The sequence below is a fragment of the Salvelinus fontinalis genome, chromosome 17, assembly GCF_029448725.1.
Source record: "Salvelinus fontinalis isolate EN_2023a chromosome 17, ASM2944872v1, whole genome shotgun sequence".
Lineage (NCBI taxonomy): Eukaryota > Metazoa > Chordata > Actinopteri > Salmoniformes > Salmonidae > Salvelinus > Salvelinus fontinalis.
In genome coordinates, this window is record NC_074681.1 from 29,328,349 (window position 1) to 29,342,415 (window position 14,067).

At 43.2% G+C, this 14,067-nt stretch overlaps 1 protein-coding gene across 7 annotated transcripts in view; it reads right to left on the reverse strand.

The window, feature by feature from the left end:
- LOC129814121 (astrotactin-1-like) overlaps positions 1-11,382 on the reverse strand; it is a 269,237-nt gene extending 257,855 nt beyond the window's left edge. For 6 of the 7 annotated variants that reach the window (XM_055866939.1, XM_055866938.1, XM_055866937.1 and 3 more), the window contains exon 1: positions 10,793-11,381. In XM_055866939.1, the coding sequence (XP_055722914.1) occupies positions 10,793-11,090 (298 nt within the window). In that variant the 5' untranslated portion in view covers positions 11,091-11,381. Of the gene's footprint in view, positions 1-10,792 lie in introns of all 7 variants that reach the window. The other variant, XM_055866935.1, reaches the window with a different exon arrangement.
- Between the last annotated feature and the right edge of the window lie 2,685 nt (positions 11,383-14,067).

Consider the following 14,067-nt stretch of genomic DNA (forward strand, 5'->3'; position numbering starts at 1 on the left):
TAGTCATTGCTACGCTTACTAAATAGTATGGCGGTATGTGATTGAAATCAGAGCAATGATCTAGCAGACATGCCTCGTTTTGAGTGGGATACGTTAGAGGTAACATTGTTGATACATGGCTCCTTCCACAAATTTGCTGCAATGTGACTTGCAGAGCAGACTCCATTAGTAATGTGAATTTGGTGTCGCACTCTTTTGGCCATTCTGAACAGCCAATTTTTGTAAAGTACATACTTTTTGTAATGTTTTTGTAATGTATTTTGTTCCCCAATGGCTTCACTTTACACTTAAAAGTGTACACTATAAAGAGTAAAACAAAGTATAGGGTGATTCCACTCTAGTGGGACGGGAAAATATTTTGGGTATCTCAGTTTGTTCTGGCAATTCTCACATAGAAACTTAATTGGGAGGAAGTGTATTTGAAATGCTTTATACATTTGTAACACAAATGTATCATGATGAAAGTGGTCATTTTAGGCTCTTTTTAGACTCATACATGCCTCTTGTAAGACTCTATGATCTGTAAACCATACATGATACCGACAATATCTCACTGTCATTATGCTCCTTATAGTGTGCTCTAAAATATGGAATAAGTCTTGATTCTGAAATAAAAACATTCACATGTGTTTATTCAAAATTCAAAAATAATTTAAAAAAAATACATTTTGGGATTTTGTTCATTTGAAGACATATTGTTTGGAACAATATACTCTACAAGTACATAACATTTCCAGAGTGGGCTAATTCTGACGGTGTGACACATTTTATGAGCACCACCAACACAGTGAATTGGAAAATGGATTCAAAGGGAACTCCCTCTGCTGGTGACTTGAAGAATGTCCTAAAAGGAGGACTGTGATTGGTTAATGACCCGTTCCGACCCCATGGAAATCGAATTAATATTATTAAAAAATCCTCATCCAAATCTGTTCTTTTAAGCTAGAGACATCTTTTTTGCATGGGCTGCGTCTCAATCCACCACATCCTCCGATATCGCCCTTCTGCATCTATGGTTAAAGGTGGCAGAGCTAGAGCGGTGTTTGTCAGACCATGAGACATCCTGAAAATCGGTCTTCTCATGAAAACAACGGTTTCACCTACAACATATTATTGAAAGATGAGACTCTCACGAACATGATGATGGTGTTCTCTGTTTTTCTCTAGGATGCCCACAAGCCTCACAATACCCGTCTTAAGGTCACCGGTACCAGTTGAAAAAAATGAACGGGAGTACACTACGTTGCCAAAAGTATGTGGACATCTGCTCGTTGAATATCTCATTCCAAAATCATGGGCATTAATATGGAGTTGGTCCACCCTTTGTTGCTATAACAGCCTCCACTCTTCTAGGAAGGCTTTCCACTGGAACATTTGTGCGGGGACTTGCTTCCATTCAGCCACAAGCATCAGTGCACTGGGGCATTGTCTTGATGAAATAGGAAAGGTCCTTCCCCAAACTGTTGCCAGAAAGTTGGAAGCACAGAATCATCTAGAATGTCATTGGATGCTGTAACGTTAAGATTTCCCTTCATTGGAACTAAGGGGCCTAGCTTTAACCATGAAAAACAGCCCCACACCATTATTCCTCCTCCACCAGACTTTACAGTTGGCACAATGCATTCGGGCAGGTAGCGTTCTCCTGACATCTGCCAATCCCAGATTTTTCCGTCGGACTGACAGATGGTGTAGCGTGATTCATCACTCCAGAGAAAGCGTTTCCACTACTCCAAAGTCCAATGGTGACGAGCGTTACACAACTCCAGCCGACACTAGGCATTGCGCATGGTGATCTTAGGCATGTGTGCAGTTCTTGTGCTGAAATCGCTTCCAGAGGCCGTTTGGAACTCGGTAGTGAGTGTTGCAACCAAGGACTAATTTGAAGGGTTGTCTACATACTTGGAGATAGTTTAGTGCCTAATATAAGGGGATGAATACATGTACAATTTTTCTTTAAATGGTTACCTGATCTTTCATTTATCTCTCGGATATAGGACAGACACTTCAGATTAATTCATTTTTGGTACTGACTGTCTGTTGTTCCATGTGTGTGAATCTGTCTGCTATTCAAAGTGTTTAGTTTGGCTAATAGCAGTAACGCTAAATTCAATGATTCATCCTATAATTTTTTTCACATTTTTTTATAGCTTAAGGGGTCTAAAAATTCTAAATCAAATAGTTAAATAATCCTTGGTATGACCATCTTAACTCTTTGACGCCCTTGGATGTGACCAATTTATTTTTGGATGCAATGTTCAGACATTCAAAGAAGTGGTGACAGCATAACACAATCATCCAATCCGGAAAATGTTGGCTATATTAGTCCTAGCACTGAGTTTGAGCTAACACAAGTGGTCATATTTATCTAACTCTTGGCTGACAGAACCATAATATGAATTAGCTAATATAAATGACTAAATCAAATCAAATCACATTTAATTAGTCACATGCGCCGAAAACAACAGGTGTAGAGCTTACAGTGAAATGCTTACTTATGAGCCCCTGAACATCAATGCAATTAAAAAATATATAAGAATAAGAAATAAAAGTAAGAAGTAATTAAAGAGCAGCAGTAAAATAACAACAGTGAGACTATATACAGGGGGGAACCGGTACAGAGTCAATGTGCGAGGGCACCGGTTAGTTGGGGTAATATGTACATGTAGGTAGAGTTATTAAAGTGACTATGCATAGATGTTAACAACAGAGAGTAGCAGCTGTGTAAAGGGGGGGGAGGCAATGCAAATAGTCTGGGTGGCCATTTGATTAGATGTTCAGGAGTCTTATGGCCCAGCGTCTTCCGGGTTAGGATTTGGCCGGGTAGGCCGTCATTGTAAATAAGAATTTGTTCTTATCTGACTTGGCTAGTTAAATAAAGGTTAAATAAAAAATATTTTTAAAAATAAAAATTTCATCACATCACGGGTGAGCTCACCATTGATGAAAATAATTGAGTACAGCACTTTCTAAAAATCAAAAGTAATTCGAAGATGGGTAGTTTGTGCGCACCGCCATATCTGTTTTATCGGGTCAACCAAAGATAAGAAGAGGAAACAAGATGACTTTGGTCTGTTTTCAGTACACATGTTGAAGGGGGTGTGTTGTCTACCATCATTCACTTCCCTTCATTCACTTCCGGAAGATTACTCGAAAGATGAGTGAACCATCCGTCATCTCATTTTGTTATAACATTTTTGGTCTGACATTTACGTGACACCCAGAATGCATCGTATAATGTCAACAAATATGGCACCACACATAGCTGGCAAATAGCTTAGCATTAGCTCATCATAATCAGTAGAACCTTCAAGAAATATTTTACACACATCATATGTGTCCCTTACAACCTATACAAGAATTTAATTTTTTTTAAACCAGGCAAATCAGTTAAGAACAAATTCTTATTTACAATGACAACCTACCGGGGAACAGTGGGTTAACTGCCTTGTTCAGGGGGAGAACAACAGATTTTTACTTTGTCAGCTTGGGGATTTGAGCCAACAACCTTTCGGTTACTGGCCCAACACTCTAATCACTAGGCTACCTGCTACCCCAGAAATCTGTGATTTGTCATCAGTACTTGAAAACATGTGAATAAAACAGTAAATAAATTATGCTCCATACATATACTACTGGTCAAAAGTTTTAAAAGACCTACTCATTCAAGGGTTTTTCTTTATTTGTACTATTTTCTACATTTTAGAATAGTAGTGAAGACATCAAAAGTATGAAATAACACACATGGAATCATGTAGTAACCACAAAAGTGTTTAAAAAAAGTGTTTAACAAATCAAAATATATTTTATATTTGAGATTCTTCAAAGTAGCCACCCTTTGCCTTGATGACAGCTTTGCAAACTCTTGGCATTCTCTCAACCAGCTTCACCTGGAATGCTTTTGCAAAAGTCTTGAAGGAGTTCCCACATATGCTGAACACTTGTTGGCTGATTTTCCTTCACTCTGCAGTCCGGCTCATCCCAAATCATTTCAATATGGTTGAGGTCGGGTGATTGTGGAGGCCAGGTCACCTGATGCAGCACTCCATTACTCTCCTTCTTGGTAAAATAGCCCTTACACAGCCTGGAGGTGTGTTGGGTCATTGTCCTGTTGAAAAACAAATTATAGTCCCACTAAGCCTAAACACGATGGGATGGCGTATTGCTTCGGAATGCTGTGGTAGCCATGCTGGTTAAGTGTGCCTTGAATTCTAAATAAGTCACCGACAGTGTCACCAGCAAAGCAACCCCACACCATAACACCTCCTCCTCCTCCATGCTTTACAGTGGGAAATACAAATGCGGAGATCATCACAAAGACACAGCGGATGGAATCAAAAATCTCCTATTTGGACTCCAGACTAAAGGACAAATTTCCACAGGCCTAATGTCCATTGCTCGTGTTTCTTGGCCCAAGCAAGTCTCATCTTCTTATTGGTGTCCTTTAGTAGTGGTTTCTTTGCAGCAATTCAACCATGAAGGCCTGATTCAAACAGTCTCCTCTGAACAGGTGATGTTGAGATATCTGTTACTTGGACTCTGTGAAGCATTTATTTGGGCTTCAATTTCTGAGGCTGGTAACTCTAGTGAACGTATCCTCTGCAGCAAAGGTAACTCTGGGTCTTCCTTTCCTGTGTTGGTCCTCATGAGAGCCAGTTTCATCATAGCGCTTGATGGTTTTTGCGACTGCACTTCAAGAAACTTTCAAAGTTCTTGAAATGTTCCATATTAAAGTAATGCTCTTCTGTATAACCCCCTACCTTGTCACAACACAACTGATTGGCTCAAACGCCTTAAGAAGGAAAGAAATTCCACAAATTAACTTTTAGCAAGGCACACCTGTTAATTGAAATGCATTCCATGTGACTACCTCATGAAGCTGGTTGAGAGAATGCCAAGAGTGTGCAAAGCTGTCATCAAGGCAAAAAGGGTGGCTAATTTGAAGATTGTCAAATATAAAATATATTTTGATTTGTTTAACACTTTTTGGGTTGCTACATGATTCCATATGTGTTATTTCATAGTCTTGATGTCTTCACTATTATTCTACAATGTAGAAAATAGTAAAAAATTGTAACGCGTTCCTCTCTCTCTTCATAAGAAGAGGTGGAGTAGTGATCGAGCCAAGGCGCAGCGGGTTGTGAATACATGATGATTTATTAAATAAACAAAACAGACAAAGACGAAAACGACCTATACTTGATATAACTAACAAAATAACAAAACGATGTAGACAGACCTGAACAAACGAACTTACAAATACACGAAGCACGCTGACACAGGAACAGACTACATAAACGCACGAACAAACCGAAACATTCCCGTATGGTGTAACATCGACACAGACACAGGAGACAATCACCCACAAACAAACAGTGAGAACACCCTACCTAAATATGACTCTTAATTAGAGGAGAACGCAAAACACCTGCCTCTAATTAAGAGCCATACCAGGCAACCAAAACCAACATAGAAACAGATAACATAGACTGCCCACCCAAAACACATGCCCTGACCTAAACACATACAAAAACAACATAAAACAGGTCAGGACCGTTACAGAACCCCCCCCCCCTCAAGGTGCGAACGCCGGGCGCACCAGCACAAAGTCCAGGGGAGGGTCTGGGTGGGCAGTTGACCACGGTGGTGGCTCCGGCTCTGGACGCTGTCCCCACACCACCATAGTCACCCAACGCTTCTGTCTACCCCTCCCAATGACCACCCTAAAACTCACATCCCCTAAATAAACGGCCAGCACCAGGAGAAGGGGCAGCACCGGGACAAGGGGCAGCACCGGGACAAGGGGCAGCACCGGGACAAGGGGCAGCACCGGGACAAGGGGCAGCACCGGGACAAGGGGCAGCACCAGGATAAGGGGCAGCACCAGGATAAAGACCAGCACCGGGACAAGGGGCAGCACCGGGACAAGGGGCAGCACCGGGACAAGGGGCAACACCGGGACAAGGGGCAGGTCCCGGCTGATATACTCTGGCAGATCCTGGCTGAGGGACTCTGGCAGGTCTATGCAGGCTGACGGCTCTCGACGCTCATGGCAGGCTGACGGCTCTCGACGCTCATGGCAGGCTGACGGCTCTCGACGCTCATGGCAGGCTGACTGCTCTCGACGCTCATGGCGGGCTGACTGCTCTCGACGCTCATGGCGGGCTGACGGCTCTGGCTGATCATGGCTCTCTGACGGCTCTGGCTGCTCATGGCTCGCTGGCGGCTCTGGCAGATCCTGTCTGGTTGGCGGCTCTGGCAGATCCTGTCTGGTTGGCGGCTCTGGCAGATCCTGTCTGGTTGGCGGCTCTGGCAGATCCTGTCTGGTTGGCGGCTCTGGCAGATCCTGTCTGGTTGGCGGCTCTGGCAGATCCTGTCTGGCGGGCGGCTCTAGCGGCTCCTGTCTGGCGGGCGGCTCTAGCGGCTCCTGTCTGGCGGACGGCTCTGTAGGCTCATGGCAGACGGGCGGCTTTGCAGGCTCATGGCAGACGGGCGGCTTTGCAGGCTCATGGCAGACGGATGGCTCAGATGGCGCTGGGGAGACGGATGGCTCAGATGGCGCTGGGGAGACGGATGGCTCAGATGGCGCTGGGGAGACGGATGGCTCAGATGGCGCTGGGGAGACGGATGGCTCAGATGGCGCTGGGGAGACGGATGGCTCAGATGGCGCTGGGGAGACGGATGGCTCTGGCCGGATACGGCGCACTGTAGACCTGGTGCGTGGTGCCGGAACTGGAGGCACCGTGCTAAGGATAAGCACCTTCCTACTAGTGCGGGGAGCAGGGACAGGGCACACTGTACTCTCAAAGCCTACTCTATCCCTGATGCGAGGTACCGGCACTGGTGACACCGGGCTGAGGACAAGCACATCAGGATTAGTAGGGGGAGAAGATACAGTGTGTTCAAGGCTCTGGAGACGCACAGGAGGCTTAGTGCGTGGTGCCGGAACTGGAGGCACCGAACTGGATACACGCACTACAGAGAGAGTGCGTGGAGGAGGAACTGGGCTCAGGAGACGCACTGGTAGCCTAGTGCGTAGTGTAGGCACTGTAGGTACTAGGCTGGGGCAGGGAGGTGGTGCCGGAAATACCGGACCGTGGAGGCGTACTGGCACTCTTGAGCATTGAGCCTGCCCAACCTTACCTGGTTGAATACTCCCGGTTGCCCGACCAGTGCGGGGAGGTGGAATAACCCGCACCGGGCTATGTAGGCGAACCGGGGAAACCATGCGTAAGGCAGGTGCCATGTATGCCGGCCCGAGGAGACGCACTGGAGACCAGACGCGTTGAGCCGGCCTCATGACACCTGGCTCAATACCCAATCTAGCCCTACCAGTGCGGGAAGGTGGAATAACCCGCACTGGGCTATGCACTCGTACAGGAGACACCGTGCGCTCTACTGCGTAACACGGCGCCTGCCCGTACTCCCGCTCTCCACGGTAAGCCTGGGAAGTGGGCGCAGGTCTCCTACCTGCCCTTGGCCCACTACCTCCTAGCCCCCCCCAAGAAATTTTTGGGAATTACTTACAGGCTTTTTGGGCTTCCGTGCCAGACGCGTTCCCTCATAGCTCCGGTTCCTCTCTGCGGTAGCCTCTGCTCTCCCCAGTGCCTCCAGCTGCTCCCATGGCTTTTCGGGCTTCCAGCCACGTCTCCTTGCTGCCCCCTCAAACCACCGCTCCTGGGCTTTAGCTGCCTCCCTCTCTTCCTGAGAGCGGCGATTCTCTCCTGCCTTAGCCCAGGGACCTTCTCCATTCAATATCTGCTCCCAAGTCCAGAAATCCTTGTTTTCCTGTCCCTTACTCCAATTACTCCGCTGCTTGGCTCTGGAAGGGTGGGTGATTCTGTAACGGCGTTCCTCTCTCTCTTCATAAGAAGAGGTGGAGTAGTGATCGAGCCAAGGCGCAGCGGGTTGTGAATACATGATGATTTATTAAATAAACAAAACAGACAAAGACGAAAACGAACTATACTTGATATAACTAACAAAATAACAAAACGATGTAGACAGACCTGAACAAACGAACTTACAAATACACGAAGCACGCTGACACAGGAACAGACTACATAAACGCACGAACAAACCGAAACATTCCCGTATGGTGTAACATCGACACAGACACAGGAGACAATCACCCACAAACAAACAGTGAGAACACCCTACCTAAATATGACTCTTAATTAGAGGAGAACGCAAAACACCTGCCTCTAATTAAGAGCCATACCAGGCAACCAAAACCAACATAGAAACAGATAACATAGACTGCCCACCCAAAACACATGCCCTGACCTAAACACATACAAAAACAACATAAAACAGGTCAGGACCGTTACAAAAATAAAGAAAAACCCTTGAATGAGTAGGTGTTTTAAAACTTTTGACCGGTAGTGCACATACGGTATGTTACAGAAGAAACGACAACAGGATATACAGAAAATAAGACACTTACTTTGACTGTAACACACACGTTCAAAGTTATTATTTGTAAGGAAAACAACAATGAAGGCAATGCGAGTGCCAGCCAGAAAATGTGCCAGGGGGGAAAAGTGTGTGCTAGACTGCGCAAACGTCTGCATACTTGATCTGGGAGGTGCTTGGGCTCTCATCGAAGAGAAAAGTTTGTCCGGTTCAGCTAAGCCTCAAACATAAGTCGTCCGTAACAGTGAAAGGGCTACTTCCATGTGAACACACCTCAATTCAAAATAATTTAAAATGGACAAGTTGAAATATAGCCTATAGATAAATAGCAGGCAGCGTGTGCCTTGGTTGAGGGCAGCGTGGGCTAACTGTTGTGTAACAATCCCATTTTGGAACAGTGAGTGCATTCTGACATCATGTACATAATGATGGAGCAACCGTTAGAGATATTTACACAACGGGTGTGTCTAATCCTGAATGCTGATTGGTTGAAACTGCATTCCAGACGGTGTCTCGTCCACAAGTTACCACCGGCTAAATCTATGATGTTAAAATGCCTATTTACTCTGTTCCATTTGACAGCGCAATCCATTGTCTCAACAGCCCAGCCAGGCACTTCATAAACTTGATCTAACCCTAACCCTACAAAAAGCATCTTGACATTATCTCACATTTCTTTTAGACTAACAATTAGTTTTAAACAGCGGAGATATGTATAAATGTAACTTTTTTCTAAGTGCTATGTTTGTTGCATTATTCTAACCACTGGTTGATGTGTGTTGCTAAAATACAATAACATTTGTATGTGTTTTGCTGGAGACAAATCCAATTTCCCCTTGTTGGATTAATAAAGTTTATTCAATTCAAATCCACATTGGCTTGAAATGTCTTATGTTATGGAAAAGTAATAGAAAAGCAATTGAATACAAGTGAGCAGCTACTGTAATCCCAGAAGAAGCACTTATACAGCAGTATGACCAATCATGCTACTCCTGCTAGCTGTAAGCATACAGTATACCAAAACAATGGCTGAATATAACTATTAGAATGATATCATATTGGCCTGTAACAATACAGGTCCTACATTGATCCTACTCTGAAACGAGAGTAGGACCAATGCAGAGCTAACTTTGGAATGCTATGCATTCTAGTGGTAAACATAGACACTAAATCAATCCCTGGATATCACTATTAGAATGATATCAGACTGGCCTGTGACAACACTTTACTGCTGAACTCCAAATGTTTGCCAAGACGACTCAACTAAGTGCAGGCTGTGTGAAGTTATGACACCTCTGTCACCAGGATGATACTGCAATGCGAACCTGATAGGCCAAAAATACCTGTCACAACTTTACTACAGCTAGGCTACATCCCAAATGACACCCTATTCCCTATTTAGTGTACTATTTTTGTCCAGGGCCCATACAAATAATACACTATACAGGGAATAGGGGATGCATGCATTTGGGATGCATACCTAGTCCCACATCACACTTCCTAGCTGCACAGATTGTTCTGCCATGTGAATAGACAACCCCATTCAAAGAGTCGTTTCTGTCAAATCAGCACCATGGACAGCGGCCAGAGTTATAAACAGAACACCACTCTGCCTGTTATTTCCCCTTCCCCATGAGAATGAAAGAACCTTTTATAATAGTGGACTTAGGTACATTTCAAAACCATTGAATTCCTTTGTGAACATGTGAAAATGAATATTACTTAAATGTATTGTTGTTTATATTATTGTTGGAGTGGGTATCAATATCAAGGCTATTCTAAAGAGTTGAGTCTACAATCTAGGCTAGTCTATAAATTGTAAACATCACAGGTTGTAGTGATATAGCTCTACACCTGTTAACACTCCCAGCAAGTAAACACATATATCTATTCATCTCAGTGAGGTCATAGGATCTGCAAATAGCTTGAATATTTTGTACATACATTCCTTTACTTGAGTGAGTGGCTATTCCATCATCAATAGGTTCGCGGCCTGCACTTTCAGCTATCAATGCTAGTAATGGATAGCACATAACAAACCTGAAACTAGCAAAGTTGTTGTAAAATGTCAATTTCATTTTGGTATTACTAGTTATTATGCTCGTTTATGTTTGCTATGCATAGGTCTACAGTGCTGATTCGCATTTGAAATAGGCTTATTGTCGTCATCTTTACCTCGACATGTAGCTTACTAACTGTACACTGTGAAATAATGAGGAATTTTAGTTAGGCCTAGAGTGTATTGTATTGCATGAACTAATCTCACGTGTAATAATGAACATGGCGGAAACAGTCTTCTAATAACAATAATAAACAGTTATGAAGCATGGGCATTGCAAGTGAGGATTCTGAACGTTGAGAATGTATCATCCGAACTCACCTAGGACGAAAAAGGGTAGCTCGGTGTTTTCTAGATCGTCCACTACGACTATTTCCCCCGGAAAATCATTTCTGACGGAGAACAGAAGCTTGGGCTCGGAGGCCGACGGACTATGCATGATGCTCAGGTCGTTTTCTCTCAAAAACGGCAGCGCAGACACGGTGACGCTTTTCATTTTGCATTCCAAATCTTGGGAATGGTCCTCGTCGGCATTCAAACCTTGAATATTAGCAGCTTTGAAGGTAAGAATCCATGCGAGCGAGAAAAGCAATCTCAGATCCATCATCATGCCTGGCATCACCGCTGCTGCGTATCCCCCTCTCGTCTCTGTTCAAACCAGCTTCACTTCAATACCGGCTGCCTGCAGGAGGAAGAGGAGCAAGGGGGATGCGCTTGCAAAGCACACATTTCCGGATTGTTGCGTGCAGAAAATAAACGCCTCTTATTTCGCATAAATCCCCATATGCTCTGTCACATGGTTAAAGATTATTTGTGATCATTTCAATGCAGTTTAGGAGTGTGCTTGCGGGGAAGGAAAATACGCGCAGCACTACTGACCCCACTATTGGAATTGTCCACATCAAGCCATTGGTAATTCTGCTTAACTATCTGTGAGCCCACTAGACTAGTGCAATATGGGATAATGTTAATTGCGCGCCAAAACGTTCATAGGGGTTTATTATAGGCTTCAGTTACAGAATTGCTATATTTAATCGTCTTTTGTATTTGTATTTGTTGACTACAGTGTAAATATATTTATTCATGAAAAAATACTACACTTTGAATAAGTAGGTATACACGTGTATGCTTAGGCTGCAGCAGTATTTGTCTGCAAACATATGAGAGACAAATCTGCATATGCTCAAACTTAAACACATCATATGAAAATCCTCAAATGAGATCAGACAGTCACCATCTGCCTCCACATATTGTGAGGATTTGCAATGGTCCAAACAAACTGTTAGCATTCATCTGAAAACATCAACCCCATGTTTTATTACAGCATCTGCCTTGTCAATAAACCCAGAGGTAACTCCAGTATGCTAGGTCACCCAAATTGAAAATAGTAAATTATGGATTACCCTTCCTTGCTGTCATTGAAACATGAAAAGTAAACAACAATGAATATCAGGAGGACTGGATGGAATAAACACTGCATAACTCAAACTATCACAGACACCATGCATATATTAATGCGGTGGTTGCAAGAGACTTGCAAGAGAGTGGAGTCATCAATATTCATAAAGAATAAAGTTTGCATGGGGTTTTGCACAGCCTCTAGTCTGATAACCATGGGAGCAGAAAGAAAGAGAACATCTGAGTTGCAAGTGGCAGGTGCAGAGAGGGAGGGAGGGCACAAAGTCTGGTTCTAAGAATGATCTCCCTGTGTAATCTTGAGCTCCTTCCAGCATTCGAGCAAGGCTTTAGCAAACTGTATAGCGGTTCTGTGATTAAATGCCACACAATTTATTTCCAACTGTGACCTGCACCATAATTGAGCTCTCAGGGTGGGAAAGAGCAAGACAGCACCATCACCATTACAATCGCAATCTCTGGATCTATGATATCCCTTATTTTTGGGTGATCTTTCAGCAGCACATGTCTCATTGGCATGTTATTGCGGTCTCCGGTGTCTACTATACATCCCAAATGGCACCCTATTTCCTATATAGTTCACTATTTTTGATGAGAGCCCTATAGGCTTGTGGATTATTTTTGTCCTCATATTGAAACATCCCTGAGATGAGCAACACCAGCATCAGGTTTTATTTTCTTCAATAACACTCTGGAGTGTCATGTATCCAGTAATTAAGAGAGATTTAGTTATTGAAATGGTTCATCAGTAAAAATACATCTGGGAGACTAAAATACTTTTTTTTTCCAATCTAGGAATTACTCATTTGTGTGCTTGCTATAATGAGCTAATTTGATTTCATGCTCAAACCCTTACCTATACAGTAGACTCATAGAAAACACACGGTTGTTTACATGGTTCATTTTGAATGCCAAAAACATTAGGTGTGCTTCATTTGCTATCAAACCCACATCTACACCTCAACTTCTTCACATACTGGGCATGTAAAATGTGTGCCCTACAGATAAAGTATCTAGCTGAAAATCTACATACAGTGCCTTCAGAAAGTAATCTACTTATTTACATAAGTATTCAGACCCTTTGCTATGAGACTCGAAATTGAGCTCAGGTGCATGCCGTTTCCATTGGTCATCTTTGAGATGTTTCTACAACTTGATTGGAGTCCACATGTGGTAAATTCTATTGATTGGACATGATTTGGAAAGGCACACACCTGTTCTTTATAAGGTCCCACAATTGACAGTACATGTCAGAGCAAAAACCAAGCCATGAGTTCTAAGGTATTGAGGATTGTGTTGAAACACAGATCTGGGGAAGGGTGCCAAAATATTCTGTAGCATTGAAGGTCCCCAAGACCGCAGTTGCCTCATTCTTAAATGGAAGAAGTTTGGAACCACCAAGACTCTTCCTAGATCTGTCCGCCCGGCCAAACTGAGCAATCGGGGGAGAAGGACCTTGGTCAGGGAGGTGATCAAGAACCTGAGGGTCAATCTGACAGAGCTTCAGAGTTCCTCTGTGGAGATGGGAGAACCTTCCAGAAGGACAACCATCTCTGCAGCACTCCACCAATCAGGCCTTCATGGTAGAGTGGCCAAAAGGCCCCTAAAGAGTCTCAGACCATGAGAAACAAAATTCTCTGGTTTGATGATAACAAGATTGAATTCTTGAGGAAAAAAATAAATGTTCTACATTTTAGAATAAGGCTGTAACGTAACAAAATGTGGAATAAGTCAACGGGTCTGAATACTTTCCAAATGCACTGTATAACCACAATTTCCTATGGGTCTTGAACTATTTTGGAATAAAATAAGCTAAATCCTTGAAATACCTAAAAATAAGGATAGAACTGAATTCGGTATTTCAGATCCTTAACCATATTCACCAGAATATGTTTGAGTTTTATGTGATTGACATTCCATGACCATAACCCTCTACTGAACACATTTAGGTTTTTCATGAAAAAGAATATTCCATCATATTTTTGGAAGTTTTAAGCTTTCTGATAATGTATCAATAATACAAATACATCACTATAAGCTCCTACACCTCAGGGCAAAACTGTGGCATAAGGGTACTAAAACACCAAGGAAAATCTGATATTTTCAGAACTTCTACTAAGTAGAATATAGCAGAAAAAATAACAATTTTTTCATAAAATACAAGTTGGGCATAAACCTGT